At 54.2% G+C, this 16,642-nt stretch overlaps 4 protein-coding genes across 4 annotated transcripts; 2 read left to right on the forward strand and 2 right to left on the reverse strand.

Moving 5' to 3' along the window:
- Window positions 1-1,097: 1,097 nt before the first annotated feature.
- KVR01_004092 (uncharacterized protein) lies at window positions 1,098-3,168 on the reverse strand (the record flags this gene model as incomplete). The annotated part of the gene is made up of 4 exons (XM_044787475.1): window positions 1,098-1,174; window positions 1,248-1,734; window positions 1,806-2,279; window positions 2,344-3,168. The coding sequence occupies 4 exons, from the start codon at window positions 3,166-3,168 to the stop codon at window positions 1,098-1,100; spliced, it is 1,863 nt and encodes a 620-aa protein (XP_044646256.1).
- Window positions 3,169-4,960: 1,792 nt separating this feature from the next.
- On the forward strand, window positions 4,961-6,148 carry KVR01_004101 (uncharacterized protein; the record flags this gene model as incomplete). The annotated part of the gene is made up of 2 exons (XM_044781980.1): window positions 4,961-5,160; window positions 5,218-6,148. 2 exons carry the CDS (start codon window positions 4,961-4,963, stop codon window positions 6,146-6,148), a joined length of 1,131 nt encoding a protein of 376 aa, XP_044646265.1.
- An 822-nt stretch (window positions 6,149-6,970) lies between these two features.
- KVR01_004042 (uncharacterized protein) lies at window positions 6,971-9,345 on the forward strand (the record flags this gene model as incomplete). Its single annotated transcript, XM_044786032.1, has 3 exons — window positions 6,971-7,410; window positions 7,473-8,067; window positions 8,293-9,345. 3 exons carry the CDS (start codon window positions 6,971-6,973, stop codon window positions 9,343-9,345), a joined length of 2,088 nt encoding a protein of 695 aa, XP_044646206.1.
- Window positions 9,346-9,534: 189 nt separating this feature from the next.
- Window positions 9,535-10,569, reverse strand: KVR01_004825 (uncharacterized protein; the record flags this gene model as incomplete). The annotated part of the gene is made up of 1 exon (XM_044793107.1): window positions 9,535-10,569. The coding sequence occupies one exon, from the start codon at window positions 10,567-10,569 to the stop codon at window positions 9,535-9,537; it is 1,035 nt and encodes a 344-aa protein (XP_044646989.1).
- Between the last annotated feature and the right edge of the window lie 6,073 nt (window positions 10,570-16,642).

A 16,642-nucleotide genomic window follows, 5' to 3' on the forward strand; every position in this document is an offset into this window, starting at 1 on the left:
CGCCCGGTCACTGGAGCACATCAAATGCGCAAAGAGGCCTGAAAGAACGGCTCGACGGCCAGCGGCTGCTGCCACGGCCAGTAGACCACTCCCAACTGCCCCCGATGAGCTGAATATGTTACCACTGGATCAAGTTGCGCTTCAACTTATAGCTCCTAAGCCGATTTCGAGTTGGGGCCGCACTCTGTTTCTGCGGCAGTGGAGAGTATCTGATGCACGGAACAGCACTCGTCACCGACATCGCGACTAATGAGGTTCACGACGATATTATGGGCAACGGAATATTAATTCTACGAGGGGAGGAGCTGGGAGCCGGACCTAGGCTTCTAAATTAATTATATCACGTATAGCATTATGGAACTGTTGTTTATGTTTGATCGCTGAAAGATCGACCTCCGCTGCTCGCTTGACACTTTGTCATTCAGTGTCTACAAGCAGCATCCTGATTCGATACTATGCGGAACGCAGCCGCCAGCTGTATCACTGCCATGAGAAAATCCAAGGCATCTCTACAAGTAACAATCAATGCGACCTCATCATGCACATGCATTACGGCGGGGCGTTCGCCGTTCCCCCGGTGTGGCACCCCGCAGCCCTGAAGGTGCCCGAATCATGCCAGAGCGCAGCTAAAATCCATTCTGGCTGCCGATCGTCGATAGACCTGCCATATTAGAAGCGAAACCAGTTACAATGGGCGCCATTTGCAGAATGCAGCAGCCAAGCCATCTGCCTGCCTTGCTCAAGTATGGGCCCGTTTCGACAGGGCCTCGACGACTCCTATGCAATGCTGGCTGTTCTTGTTTTCTTTTGCTCGTGCTGATTCAAAATGAGGCGATAATACCAGGTACTATATTCCTTTAATGCACAGCAAAGATACGCTTGTGGCATAGTCGCGTTGCTGAATACTGATTAAGTTCTTGTCCGCAGCCTCGAAGTAGTTGATCAGCCATCCTACAGCCATGCTGTGAACTATTGGTAATTTCTTTTTGACCATGTATTAAACTGGTAGTGATGATTGTAGCCTGAAGAGTGCACATGGTTCATATACTGTAAAGACTGTCTATTTTTAATTCTATAAACTCTAGTTTATAATATCTCTAGGCCGATATCACACCGCCCTCATTCTTCACATTCGGTGAGCTGATGGCAAGCATCTTGCCGAAGTCGGGGGTGCCTAGGTACTAAGTGTCAGCAGAGAAAGATGCACTCGTCAGAAATTCAACCTGTTGAGGCTGGAAAAAACTCACCAAGTCCAGTCACGGCATCCCAGCCCGGCGCAGCCGCCCAGCTGGCCCCAGGGACAGCCGGACTCCCATTCGGCTGCCCGTGAAACCGACTCTGTCCATCACAGCCTGTCGAGGCCCCGGTAGTGACATCGTTCATCGCAGCCGACGCAGTCGAGTAGAGCCACGGGTTGAGGAACCCCAACGTGGGCTGGCCGGACTGCAGGCGGGCTGAGTTGAGCAGCGCCACGATGCCGTTGAACGTCGGCGCCGCCGCCGAGGTGCCCTGTACCGCGCTGTCGCTGCCCTTGTCGATGATGCGGTAATTGACCGACTGCGCGGCGACGTCTGGGAAGCCCCGGCCGGTGGCGTTGAACAGCCCGGTGAAGTTGTTGCCGTTCGTTTGCAGGTAGGTCGACACGGCCTGTTCTTGGTATGCCGGGCGCGGCCAGACGTTCGAGAAACCGCCCGAGGAGAAGAAGGTGGCTGTTTCTGGCGAGATGCCTTGCGTCTAGTAGATTGTCAGGATGTCTTTCTGTGTTGATTCTGGCTTCACCATTGTCACATCTTCTGTGTACTTACTCCGCCCACAGCTGTGACATACGGGCATGAAGCCGGGAACTGAGGTTGGAATCTGGTCGCATTCGTTCCGTCGTTGGCCTGGCAGAATGATCCCACGCCGGAGTCCCCCGACGCGATCAAGATCGACTTTCCGCGAGCACCCAACTGCGCGAACATGTTGCAGACCTGTGTCGCATAGGACAGCGGGATCTCCTGCTCGTTCTCGCCGTACGAGACGGAGATCGAGTTTGGAATCTGGCTGTTGTCCATGGCGCTCAGCGCGATGAGCCACTCCAAAAACGGCTCGTTGGAGTTGGATTCCTGCGTCGGCGACTCCCCGTCCGGGACCAACTGGCCAAGACCGCCCACGCTGAACTCTGTTACTGGCACGTCAAAGCCAACGGCAAGGACGTACTGCTGGTCCAGATTCGCCTCGCCTGAGTCGGCTTGGCTGGTCTGGTCGTTGATTCCGCCGTTCATGGTCACGACCGAGAACTGGTTGAGGTCAGCCTGTCATCAACATAGAAAACCCCTGCAGGGGACAAAAACCTCGACTCACATTTCTATTTGCTGCATATGGTGCGTACACCTGCTCGAACATAGCCATATCGGTAAATCTGGCAGACTCGTTTACGAAGGAGGCGTACCCAACCGTATTTCCGCCAGCTGGATCCGCCTTGAAGTTGACATTGTACAGCTGGAACAGACACTGTGGCGTGACCGCTGTATTGCAGGAGGGGTCTACCGCGCTGGCAGCGTTCACCCTGATGTTATCAGCTACCGAAACCCATTTCGAGGTCCCGTCGGCTGGGGCACCGGGATCCACGATGCTGACATGGGAGGCGAGTCGCTTCGCAGTGCCGAACCGCGTTGTCGGCTGGACAAAGTTGATGTGCGCTGCAACGTCCTGCGGAACAGAGTACCTGATGGTCCTCATCATCTGCTCGCCGTCCTCGCCTTGGTACCAGTCGAACTGTGTATCCAGCAATTTATTTGCCAGTCCGACTGTGGTGCGGAACATGAGGTAGTCCCCGTCATCCAGGATATCAGTGACATTGTTATCCTGCAGCCAGCTGATCGCAGTCGCTGATGCCTCATCGCTGGGCTTTAGTAGACTCCGCAGCTCGTGTCCCTCATAGTGCCTGCCATATTGAGGATGGTCTGGTGTCGAGACTTGCAATAGCTTGTCATAAAATTCGTCGAGGTTCTGCTGTCTCAATGAGACCCTCAACCTGATGTTTTCCGTTGTTCCAGCACTCCGTACGCGGGTCCAGCCACGTGGAACCTGGTGAAGAGACTCGAAGGGAGTGCTGGATGCTGAAACGAGCGATGGGTTCAAAATTAAAGCAGAAAGCGTCTGTAGAGCCAAATGAGGACGGACCATGTTGTTGTAAAGCACTGGGAGGAGATCGTGTTCAGATGCACCTGCACCAGGGACATAAACGGCAAGAGTATTATTCAATGAGGAGACGAGCTGATATTTATTGCTCCTCGCGAACAGTCGTTGTGGATCATGGTGGATTAGCCCAAGTTCGATGTTTCGTCTGATGTCAGACTCTGCCGCGGATCAAGCTAGAGGCGCGTTTCGGCCGCACCCGCAGGAACACGGATGAGAGTCGAGCGGGTCAAGCATGAGACGACGGGCTTCAGAAGCTTGTGTTCACGCCATTTCTCCTCTCGACTGGCTTCAGAACAGCGCACGGTATGTAGATCGTTTTCAGTCGTTTCCTGCAACCTTCCCGGGTTGTTTTCTCACACTTTGCTGCATTATTACGTTAACGGCAAACCTCAGGCTGTTTAAACAAGAAGACTGACATCGAATATTGAGCTAGACGTGCTGTGTTAGGCCTGAAATAAGATGTTAATGCATTCTTTACCAGCTGTACTTGGGTAGAGATGGTGGACTTTAATTGCCCTTTAGGAACTTGGATAGTGGATTAGTTTATAATGATGTATTTTCCTTGAATCTGTGATCTCTATGAATCACAGATAACAGGTGTGCCCACGGGGAAGCCGCCCGGGCAGAGACTGATTCTGTTGTTAACCCGTTTTCTAAAGTTACTTGGCGTCAAGACGGTGCCCCTTAGCCTTGTCTGTGAGTCGCAAGGCTAAGGCCACAAGCACTAGTATCGTATTATGACTATCATTATCGATAACGTGTTCTTTTCAAGCGCTGATGATCAGTGAGTCTTGAGTACTTACCGCCGTATAAAGGCGCTGTGTATGTCCTCGGACGTATCCGTATACGGGGTAGAAGCGAAACCACCTAAAGTTACTTAAGTACGGAGACACCATATACATGGTGCCGCCAAATAGCCACATCATACAAACGTTGAGGCTCAAAACCCCGACGTTAGAGTTCTTCCAAACAAAATACCCGTGGACGGCGTCGATAACACCATGTGGTGGAAAAGCTTCGTGAGAGTACAGGCTTATTGTCAACAGCGCTGGAACTTACCAGGCAGGGTTCCCTTGCTGGCGAGGGCGGCTGGGCAGGGTGGGTCGGTCCCCTTGGCAGCGAGGACGGCCTACACCACGGATTATTGTAGTCCTCCGCAACGGCAAGCCCCTTGGCGGCGAGGACGGGCTGCCCACGGGTTGTTGTAGTCCTCCGCAACGGCCAGCTCCTTGGCGGCGAGGACGGGCTGCCCGCGGGTTATTGTAGTCCTCCACAACAGCAAGCCGGCAGCGCTGGCCGGTCTGCCCGGACGCTAAACAGCATGCCGCGTGTCATTGTTATGCGTGTAGTACGAGCGATTTTGAGTCATGGGTGTGACCCGGAAGAGTGCAACAGTCCGCCCTAAGAAGCCGATGACGATTTTCACTTCCAAATACAGGGTCAGAGATGGAACCACCGAAGCCCGAGGTTTTGTGCCAACATTTCTATTGGTGAAAGGGCCGACGCCCGACACCTCGTGCCCTGGGGGACGGCGGGACCGGAAATTTACGATGTCCCAGTAAAGGAGAAGATGCAAAGCGCAGTCGAACTGATCGCTAGTAGTAGAATGAAAGCATGCTGTCTGTACACAGTCGAAAGAAGTATATATAAAGTAGCTCGACGGCTGTTGTGGCTTGATTCAATGTGATAACCCTCATCCTCATCTCGAAAGTACTACGAAAACCTCGAACACTCCAAGGCTGTCCCCCCCTTCTACAAGTGGGGCTATCGCACGAAAATGGTGTACTCCATCTCTCTTCTCGGCTCCGCCTTGCTCACGGCCAGCCTGGCGCGAGCAAGCCCGTCCGGCGGCGTTACCAAATCCGAGCTGCCTTTCAGTATCTTTGATGGCATCACAACCCCAGAGGAAGTATCCGTCAAGGGCGGGCTGGATCTACCGAAGCTGTCCCCCGGCGTGAACGGAACCTCCTATGACTGGTAGGTGCTCGGATTGTGTGCACTATATTGATAATGAAGCTTATGCACTATATTTAGGTGGTACTTCGATGCTGTCTCGGCTACAGATCAGAAAGCAGTCACGCTTGTTTTTTATAATTTTGCAAATGGCTCCCTGGCGATCCCATACTTTGGAGGACCGCTCACTACCGACATCTCGATCACATTCGCAAACGGTACAACTTCCAGGAAATATGCTGCAGCAAACCTCGGTGCACCCCTGGAGGTCAGCAACAAAGGGATCGCGGCCGAATTCAAGGGTGAAAACAGCTCGTATAGTTTCACTGGTACCAGTCTGGAACCGGGTGCCCCCAACCCAGTCTACAACATTGAGATCGACGACCCAGCCAACGGCGTCAGCGGCTCAATCAAGTTCGAATCGGTCTCGCCACCTCATTACCCGTGCGACTTGAACAAGCCCGGCGTGTCAGAGTTCCTCCTGCCTAACATCTGGTGGGCCAACGCCATTCCAGATTCCAACGTAGTTGCGGACCTGGTCATCGATGGCGAGACCTTCAACCTCCAGGGCTTTGGCTACCACGACAAGAACTGGGGCGTCGGCTCTCTAGAGGCAGCTACTAAGACCTGGTACTGGGGCCACGGCAGGGTTGGGCCATACTCGCTCGTATGGTTCGATGCTACAGACAAGACTGGCCAAGAACACTTCTCGTCGTGGGTCACGAAGGACGGCGAGGTTCTGTCCATGAGCTGCGCAGACCAGGCAACACTCGTCAGGCCCTGGGGAGACAACAGCGACTTCCCGCCAGCAATCGGGCAGGCTGCACCATCTGGTTTCAACATCAGCTTTGACATGGACGACGGCACCAAGTTCCTCGCCAACTTCACAACCGAGACCGTCCAGTGGGATCTTGGTGGATTCTACAAGAGGCTCCTCGGGCCCATCTCTGGTGGTATCGAGGGTGGAGAGCAGTATGAGGGCAGGTCTCTGTGTGAACAGTTCCAGTTTTAGATGATTGGCGCCTTCGCTGTCAGATAATGACCAAAAGTTGATGGCAGCGAGATAAGGCCAAGAGTGATACGGCGGCATGATAAGAGGAGGTATTGAGTCGACGCCTTGATGATCCTTGGTAGTTTCCTGTTTCTTAGAACATATTTATATCCTACTACATTTTGGGGGCGATCCCCACTACTTCAAATCACTTAGGTAGTGCTGGTAGACCACTCGATGGTATACTAGTAGCATACCCTCCTAATTTGCAACTTTTTGTGAGATGGTCTCATTCATGGCCGGACCCAACGGGGTATGATGTTTAACTGAAGTCATGTCCCATTAATAACATGTGCTGCGATGCTCAACTTGGTGCAAAGTTGCAGAATACACTCTGAGGTATATGTTGTAGTTTGTTTTTATCAGGGTTAATTGTATGAACTCTAGAACATAACTCTTCTTTGTCCTGGGAATACCACAGCTCAGACTTTTCAGTCCATGGCCGGACCCAAGGCCGGGCACGCGGTGAGGTATGGCCTGGGCAGAGTGAAGACACCACCACTCCTTCTGGCGCCAACGACTGCCTTGATCTCAATGAGGGGTCAAATATGATACACAGCATGATGCAGTGTTACCATGGGCGAGAGGCCGCCTGTGGCAGTGAAAAGATCCCGTGGCCCGACATTGCTCCGGTTAATTCACTGGTTTGGGGGCCTGAAGCAACTGGTCACTTCCAAGAAATTTCTCCACTTCTCCCACCGGTCAACAAAATAGGCAACATCAAGATAGCATATCCGCCAGTTCGAGAGCCATCGCTTGAAAAAACTTCATTATTGATCCCAAATGGCCGAAGTACTCGGGATCATCGCCAGCAGCGTCCAAATCGCAGGGCTCGCAGGACAGATAGCCGGCATTGGACTCAAGATACGGGCACTGTACCAGGAGATCCAAGGCGCACCCGAGGAGCTCGCTTTCCGCCTGCACGAGATCCGCCTGCTTGCGGGTATCCTCAGCCACTCGAACTCGGCCTCGCCGGATGTCGCGAACTTCTGTGAACGCTGTCTCTCGGAGCTCAGTCTTGTCCTCCTGGAACTGGAGGCACAGGTCACGAAGTCCAGAGGGATAAGACACAAGGTGGCGTCCACAAAAGTGGTATTCAAGAAGCAGCTGATACAGAAGCTCGACGACCGGCTCTGTAGGTCGGTCCAGTTGCTCCAGCTGGCTGCTAATAGCCACATGGCGTCGAGCTATGGCTTGATACTTCAAAATCAGGACTTCATGATGTAAGTTCCTCAAAAGTATTGTGAGAGTTAGCTGTGATCCACTCACCGCCGACCACATCCAGGTCTCTCCTGAAGACCCACTTCAGCCAAGCCGATGGACCAGTCCGCGCAACGCCATCGGCCACACTGAAACCAAGCTGTATCGATCCCCAAGGAGCCATGACAAAAGGAAGCAATATTCGTACCCATGGCGGCTCAACAATCGTTCTAAAAGATTCAAACATGTGGAGTTTGATGCAGACGGTCGATAGAAGACCGAGGTGGACCTGGACAGTTGGCGTGCCATTTGTGACAGGAACTCTTCATTTCGAAAGCAACGACTGCCCAGATCGGGATCATGATTGCTCCGGCCCTGATTGTACGGTGACTCAGCGTCGGAATGAAAATATCTTTCGAGATATACGGGTCAGATTCAAGTTTCCTCGTTGGATGTCTAATAAAATGTTGGAGGTAATTTCCTGCAGATCGCGCATCGGATGGAAACAGTATATACGTATGCGAAACGTTTTCCCACGGCTGGACAACACACCGGATTCGCCATTCTACCTAGCATGCGAAGACATATTTTTTGATGATATACAACTTTTGAGAGCCAGAATTGAGAACCGAGAGGTGACTCCATGGGATGAGGACGAGAGGGGCGAAATGATGTGGGTAGTGAGTTACCCCAACATGTGCTGTTGTTCTCATTCCGTCCCGAAACTCTAATGTGAACATGATACTAGACGGCGCTGTGCTATGGCCGGTGGCAAATCTGCAACTATTTGATGGACCTTGGGGCCGAACCCCCTCCAAAACTGCCGATACACAAGGTCAATCAATCTACCCATCAAAGGCTGACTGTCATGCCGGCTCGGTGCATTCGACCCCAGCAGCTAACAGAGATTACAGGAGAGTCAGAGCTGGCTCGTTCATGATATTGTGGGATCTGGACATGTGTTCATGAGACGTGCTGTCGAAGCGGAGCAGGGTAGGCAGGCCGAGCGTCGAAAACTCCTAGACCGACTTGATGACGACAATGGGCTCAAGTTCGCATTGTTAAGTGGGTTCCAGGGAGCTTTCAATGAGTTTCAAACTCTCAAGAGCTCAATCTGGCCCGATAAGAGCTTCTACCATCCCGATTTCTCGCAGCAAAGAATGCAGTTTGCTATTTCGATAGCATGTTCTGAAGAGCTGGAGGTCGAGCCGTCGGGACCATCGAAGATCCGATCCATCTTGGGATTCAACACTGGGGATTCTCAGCCTGTTATAGACCTCAGTGTTTGTAACAGCATGAGAAGGTCAATCTTCCACGGCTTGGCCAGTAAGGTTGCGGCTACTTCAGAATCCCAAAACTCCGCTGCCTGGCATGGCCTTATTTGCGAAGTCCTTGCACACGTGACGGACGTTAAGGACTTGAGCCGAGAGGGCGACCGATCTTTCAGGATCCCGTGTGAACAAATCGATCGGAAGACCGCATACTCGTCACTGATATCAGAAAGCATATGTTGGCAAGCGGTTTGCACGGATTTGCCGGGGCATAGCCGGTCAAAGCCGCTAGGCGCAGTTACGTCTGCGTGTGAGAAATCAATCACGGCATGGCTTGAGGATCTCCACAAAAGCGGTATCGACTTGGTAGAGTACGGAAGGAATGAAGGGTATCTGTGGTATCTGTACCAGGGACAAGAGAGGAAATGGGAAGGTTCCCAAATTCCTCTCGTGATCCCCAGTGTCAATGCGCACTCGGGTCCCACGGGTCCTGTGCTGGAGGTGGAGGATAAATATCGTCTGGTACGATCACTTCGTCTGATCAGGTTTCAGTATGGCGAGCTCCCAAAGGATTGGAAGTTTTGGTGGAATGAACCCTCGGATGAGTTTGCAGGGGATTTCTGGCGTCTTGTTGAAATTGATAGCACAACAGCAAACATGCGTGTGCCGGGGGCATGGATCGACTGAGATGCCCATATTGCAAGGAAGTCGAACCACGCAAGAATCGATGGAATGATAATTGTCAGCGTTGGGACTCCATTATTGTGCCATCAAGCAGAGGCTGAGTTCCATAATACTCAGCTGTCACTAGAGACCAACATCACATGGTCGAAACATTGCACTCTACCCTCGAACAATTGATCCCCAGTCCTCTTATCACCTCCCAGTCCTCCAATACTCATCCAAAACATCCTGCGTGACCTCAAAGGCCCAATGATGGCAGGTCTGATGCATAACAGGGCTGACCTCGGGCGCATCCTCATCAGCCCCGTCGTCCCAGACCTCCCGGACCCCAGCGGCGACATATTTCTTAAGCAACATGCGCCGCCACCGCCCCGTCTCGCCAACACACCGCCTCCACCGCCCGACCTGCCTGTCGTCGTCGGCGCACCGCCGCCCCCGGTAGAAGCGGCAGTACCACTGGAACCAACCCCGAGCGTCGAAGCGGTGGTCGATCCACCCGGCGGCCTCCCACTCCTCGATGCTCTGCCCGCACGCGACCTTGAACTTGTTGGCGTCCGCGTCGTACCCCGGCGCCGTCAGGTACCGCGCCGCGTCGAGCCCCGCCGTCCAGGCCGCGGGGAGCTCGGCGTGGTCGCCCGAGACGGTCGTGCGCAGCTTCTTGGAGTACAGGGGCCGGAAGTAGGACCCGCCGAAGGCGCCCTCGCGCAGGACCTCGGCTGGCGTCTTGTTGGGCGTGAAGCCCGGGTGGGAGGCGAAGTGGAGCACGCCTGTCTCGTCGCGGTCGGGGGGCGGCTCTGTGGGCGTCCACGAGGACCAGGAGGCCTCGAGGGCGGTGATGTCCCCTGTGAGGTCGTCTTGGATGGCATCAGGGCTTCCGCTGTCGTCGTCGGGCTGCCCGCGGCTTTTTGTGGCCCTTCCTTTCTTGCCGGCCTTTCTTGATGGCGCTTTGGTCCCTGCTCCAGCGTCGGTGGTGCCCCTATCGTCATCGTAATCTGGCCTGACCGGAGCTGATGCTATCCGGGCTGAAGTGCGAGTGGGAACAGCTGAGGCTGTCGGCTTCTGCACTCGCCTCCTCTTGGTGGCACGCGCATCTTTCGTGCCGCTGGTGACTCTGTCCGGGTGACTCGACCGGTGGATCGCCTCGGCCTGCGCCACTGCTCCGAGTTCGGTCAAGACCTCATGATTCCGTTTGATATTGTCCAGACGCCGAGATGAAAATCTGTTCATGTTGGTCTTGATCTTGTACCAGTGGGCCGGCGAAGATGTCCGGCTGCCAGTCGATGAGAACGTGGCCGTGCCGTAGTGCCAAGAGTTTCTTTGAAAAGGGTCCCCTGGCTAGTACGTCATAGACAACAACTTGAACCTCGAGCTGTCCTCGGACCGCGAACAGGGTCTCAAAATGAGGATGGTCGAAATCAAGACATATGGCTATGATTGCGACGGTGAACGGCAAGTCGAGGCTCATCTCCAATGCCTACTACGGGTGTCCGAAACAAACTCCCCTTGTGGATAATACTCTGATAGTACGGAGTGAAAATTGGCCTTTTCCGCTCTGATTCCAGGACAGAGGCTGCCACTCCTCCGTGAAGCCTACACGATTGACAAACCCAGGGCCACCCTCACTCAGTGATTGGCTCCAGAGTGGAGACCACAGCATGTGGTCAACTTCAACGTCCATGAGTGTCACACAGTGTCGTGTGTTATGGGCCCTCAGGCTCCCTTATCCAAATGGCCATATCATATCCCACATGTCCCAGCTCAGAAGGCTCTTCGCTGATCTCCCTGTATCGACGAGGGATCGGCCGGTCCACTTCTGACGGTGATCCGGATCCGACCCTGTTTGGCCTGCTGTTCTTTGAAGAGAGGCAAGATCGTGAAGAGCTCGGCTCACTGTCGTTGCCGTCCCCCAGTCATACTTTGACCTGAACTGTGAACCGGAAGATTCTAGCCATAAGAGTAGTCTGCTGGCCTTCCCAGTAAGATCCTCTTGATCAAAACACAGCGTCGGTCCAGGGCATACGAGTGGGAGATCTTGTGCGGTACCCGAGGCAGAGCAGGGCCGGAGCAAGGTCGGAGGTGGATGAGACTACTGCTCCGTCGCATACCATATGAACCTCCCGGCCCCGTGGTCCTTCCCTGATCAGCCCCACGTGTGTAAAATTGCTCTATACTCCTTGACTAGGTGGTCGATGTGCACCCGGCGGGGTCAATCGAGCACTCAAAAGCGGCCGGCACTGGCGTCTTCGGGCTGGGCTAGAGTGAGGACACGAACAGGGTGGATCGATGTCGTCAGAGTCTCATAAATGTAGGGGCCATGCCCGGTTCCGTTGACGATATCCAGACTTCAAGCATGCTGTGCTGTGGGATCCGATCTGTGTAGGGCTCAGGCCTGGCTTTGCAATGCGCCGAGATGGTTCTGGACGGGTCAGCTGGCTGGAGATGAGGTGACGTGGTCGAGCGCAAGCCACAACGTACAGAACTGCGTAACGTCGAGATCTATCGGTCGAATCACAACACCCCAAAAGCCCGCATGTCGAACGTTCCATCAAACACAGCCGGGACGCACTGGCACCACCTACATAGCAGGGCAGTACCGTCGGCGACCTTGTTCCACTAGCACAGCCATTTCCTCGAGGCCGTTCAAAAAACGACATCCAGACGGATCCATTCACCCCTGTGGCCTGTAGACCTCAAGCCCAATGATGCAAGAGAAGACCGCCATCATCCCACGGCCTCACCCGCGGGCCAGGGCCATTTTGTGGGCGACAAGCACCAGGCAAGCACTTGAGGTTTGTACCGATGGATCCGGTGCCGTGGGACCACCCTCCAGTGCCCGATAGGAGTGTGTCCTACGGGGTCCCCCTAGGAGCCTGTCCCAGAGGAGAGAATGCCCATAGGAGTGTGTCCTATGGGGGTTGGGGGGAGTCCCATAGGAGCCTTTCCCAGAAGAGAGAGTGCCCCACAGGAGTGTGTCCTATGGGAGCGTATCTCATAAGAGTATTTCTGATAAGAGGATATCATCTAGGAGCCTGTCCCAGAGAACAAATTGCCCCATAGGAGTGTGTCCCATGGGGGGTCCTCTGAGAGCCTGTCCCAGAGGAGAGAGTGCCGCATAGGAGTGTGGCCTATGGGGGGCTGTCTTATAAGAGTATGTCTTATAAGAGGATATCCTAGAGAGCCTGTCCCAGAGGATGTCCCATAGGAGCCTGTCCCAGAGGAGAGAGTGCCCCACAGGAGTGTGTCCTATGGGGGTTATCCTGTGGGGGGAGTCCTATGGGAGCCTGTCCCAGAGAAAGAGTTTGTTATAGAAGGCTGTCCCATGGGAGAGTGTTCTATAGAGGGCCGGCCATAGGAGTGTGTCCTATGGGGGTGGGGGTGAAGTATCTTCATTCAGGTTCTCGTGCATCTGTCAGCTACGGAAAGGTCTATCGACGCCGCCCTCCCCTCGCCCAAATCCACTAGTAACTACGCCCGAACATGGTCCAAGCCTTGGCAAGACCATCGCACTCGGGGTTCAGGCACTTGGTCTCTGCCGTGAGCCCCTCGGGCTGCTCAAAGGGGGTGCACAGGCTCTTCATGCCCATGCCCGGCATCTTGCGCCCGTTCTCGTCCTCCTCGGGCTCGCTGCGGGTGAGCTCCTTGATGCGGTCCTCGCACTTGACCCCGCCGCAGAAGGGGATGATGACGACGTTGCGGCTGTCGAGGGCGGGCACGACGCGCTCCCACTCGGTCAGCTTGAGGCGGCGGGACTCGTAGACGGCCGAGGCCTTGGCGAACATGTCCTCCTGGATCTTCTCGAGCAGGGCTGGCACCTGGGTGCTCAGCTCGCCGACGGGGATGGTGCCCTTCTCGCCGTTGTCGCGGCGGGATGTGACGACGACACCAGCTGCGGCATCGCGCATGCCGAACTCGAGACGCAGAGGGACGCCGCGCATCTCCCAGTCGGAGAACTTGAAGCCGGGGGTGCTGTTGAATCATTAGCAATTCGTCGCAGCACCAATACAGTGTTCGTAGGGATGGGGGAGGCTGACTATCCCTCGCGGTCATCAACGTGAACGCGGACACCGGCCTTCTGCAGGGTGGCCTTCAACTCCTGGATCTTCTCCATGTGCGCAGTTCTATCCTCGGGCTTCGTCTTGGCGTTGAGGCCGACTGGGATGATGACTGTTTGGAGGCTGGCAACTCTGGGAGGGAGAACAAGACCCTTGTCGTCACCGTGGACCATGATCATGACGCCGATGACTCGGGTGGAAAGACCCCTGTGACATGTCAGATGGGACCCAATTCATGGCGAAGGCGAGCTGTTCGAAGCGTACCAGGAGTTTTGCCAGACGTGGAGGTGGTTTCCCTTCTTGTCGGGGTCCTCGACCGTGATGCCGAACATCTTGCTGAAGTTCTGTCCGAGGGCGCTGCACGGCGTTAGCATGGCCAATTGAGCCAAGAGCACGGGACGCATTGGTAATATCTCACTGGGAGGTAGCTCCCTGGATTCCTCGTCCGTTTGCCGGGACGAAAGCCTCACAGGTGGAGGTCCAGTGAGCACCAGCAAACTTCTCAGCCTCCGTCTTCTTGCCCTTGACCACGGGAACCGCCAGCAGCTTCTCGAAGATGGCGGCGTAGACGTCGAGGATCTGGAGGACCTCCTCGGAGGCGAGCTCCTCGGTAAGGTGGGCGGTGTGTCCCTCCTGCCACAGGAACTCGCGGGCACGGAGGAATGGGGTTGTCTGCTTGGCTTCCCAGCGCACGACGTTGTTCCACTGGTTCAGGCGCAGGGGCAGGTCGCGGTGGGAGCGAATCCACTTGGCGTAGTATGGGTACATGACAGCTTCGGAGGTGGGACGCACGGCGACGGGGACCTGCTCGTCGTCAGTCGGGGTGTGGCAAGAATCGTGGAGGGGCGGAAGCAGACCTCAAGGTCCTTGTCTCCTCTGCGAAGCCATCGTTAGCTGCCTGGAGAACAGAAGTGGACTCCCCGTCGTCACCCCCTGACCATTAAACATACGCTTTCGTGACCCATGCCAGCTCCGGCGCAAACCCTTCGACGTGCTCCCTACTTCAATCAGCTTCTGCAGGCCCTCGTGTGCTCGCAACGTTGTGGATGCCGTACTTCTCCTGCGGTCGCGACGTGTCAGCTCTGGCTTGTGTGTGTGTAGGGCGGTGTGCGCCTTACCTTGGCCAGCGACGTGGCAGACAAGAACATAGGGAAGCTGGCTTCTTGCACGCCCATGGGCTCGATGTGGTCCTGGAAGTACTTGCGGATGGCGGTCCAGATGTGCATCGCAGGAGCTGTGAGTCATGGTCAACGGGCGCTCGCGGAGGGGGTCAATCGCATTGTTTACGCACGTCGCAGGATGTAGAAACCGGAGATCTGCACGGGAGTTGAGGCGGCGATCAGCTGAATTCAAGCAGCAGGAGAAAAGGGCAGCAGCAGCAGGGCCAAACTCACCTCAGAGTAGTACTCGACCAGCTCTGCCTTCTGCACGGTCTCGACATACCACTGACCGCAATTGGTCTCCTTGGGCACCGTGATGCCGACCAGCTTGGCCGCCTTGTTCTTGGAGTCGGCCATGGCGTTGGCTTGTCACCGAGACGGACGAGGATTTATGCAGGGGGAGTCGGGGGTCGAGAGGGCAGCTTGTCGTGTGCGCGACGGATCGAGGGATGTTTTGGTTTTGTACAGCCCGGCTTGGTCACTGCCCAAGGGAGCTGCCAAAAGTTTCGAGGTGGGGGATTTGCGGCCGTACCCCGCCTTATCAGGTACCTAGGTACCTAACCAAATGTATGGAGTACCGCACAGGAGGCTCGCGAGATAAGCGGCAGTGGGACGTGCAGACGTGTCAGACCGGTCCAGCCCGTTGTCGACTCACTCGCTGAGCCTTCCCACCCTGGACACCGCCGTCGGTCTCATCCGAGATCGCAGTCACGTTTGCAGGCCTGCAGCCTGGGGCCCTGTTGCATTAGCATCAGATGAGGCGAAGTGACCGTAGTGCGCTTTGAATTCAAACACGTACCCAAAAAACCCGGTCACCATCAACGTTTCGTTGAGTCAATTGATTCGTTGGTCGCCGGGAGTGTCACCCATTCCATTGGCATCCATATCCTTGTTTGGCCTGATATTGTTCCTGCTTCCTGTCAACGGCCACGGGTGTAATTGGGCACTCGAAATACTGCCAAGCTGCGAGTGTGTCTATGTGTCGGTGTTTCGTGACCCCAGTTGTGTGTCTTTTTTTCTTCTTCTTCTTCTTTCTTCTCATGTCCACAAGAAAGAGCATAGGGTGTTTTGACATGCCTAGCCTAAATTCCGACCAACCTCAAGCTTGAATTCTAACCACACACACCCACATTCACACATAGAGGTCCCACCTCAGGGGATCAACTAATACAACATTATCAGAAAATTCGTCTAATTAATACAATGTCATAAATAAAAAATAACAACAAGACTTGCATGAAAACACAGCGCGCATAACTGCGAGGCGAGGTAGCGATAGCAGGCCCGGGGACGAGGAGAAACAGGACATGGAAGAGAAGCAGAAGCAGAATCTTCGCGATCTCCGGTATGAGTCGTCTTGCACAGCTCTTGAGCACGATCAACACCGTCTCGTACTAGTATCTTGCTTGGAAGCGGGGTCAGCATCCTTTACGATGGACTAGGCCCGAATACGATCGCGTTAGTCACCGCAATGGAGATTCATGAGCTTGGAGGAGCCGTCCGAACAGAGATTAATATTATGTAGTTCCGAGTTGGAGACCTGATTTAGTGAGATGACACTTATCTTTTCACCTCCATAGTTTGGGCCTGTCGAGACGACCGTGTAAGGCTAGTGGTCCTGCATGATGTTTACAAAGTGGAACGGTGCCCCTTAGCCTTATCTATCGAGAACGGATATTCGCACAGGAACAAACGGCTGGTACACAGGTACAAATGCCCCCCAGTGCGCCAACCTTAATTTGCACCACCCACTCACTATATAAAACCGAAATTTACACTTATTAACTATACTTTTAATCCTCCTATTATTACTTTTAGTCTAATAGTTTGTTACTACTTCTTTCCTCGTTGTTGCCTAGGGCGCTCTAGTAAGTCCCTAAGTACTAGAATCTCATTATATATCTCCTTCTCGTTATTAACGAGGTCCTCTATAGTAAGGTTAACCTATAGTAACTAGTTAATAGTCCTATAAGTCTTTATATAGGGCTTTTTAGCTACTAGCCTAGGTGTTGATACCATTATTACTAGTAAGGCTAGTATAGGTCTGTATAGGGGGTATAAAAAGTACTTTATATAGGTGGTGCATAT

This window comes from Diaporthe batatas (assembly GCF_019321695.1).
Source record: "Diaporthe batatas strain CRI 302-4 chromosome Unknown Contig00004, whole genome shotgun sequence".
Lineage (NCBI taxonomy): Eukaryota > Fungi > Ascomycota > Sordariomycetes > Diaporthales > Diaporthaceae > Diaporthe > Diaporthe batatas.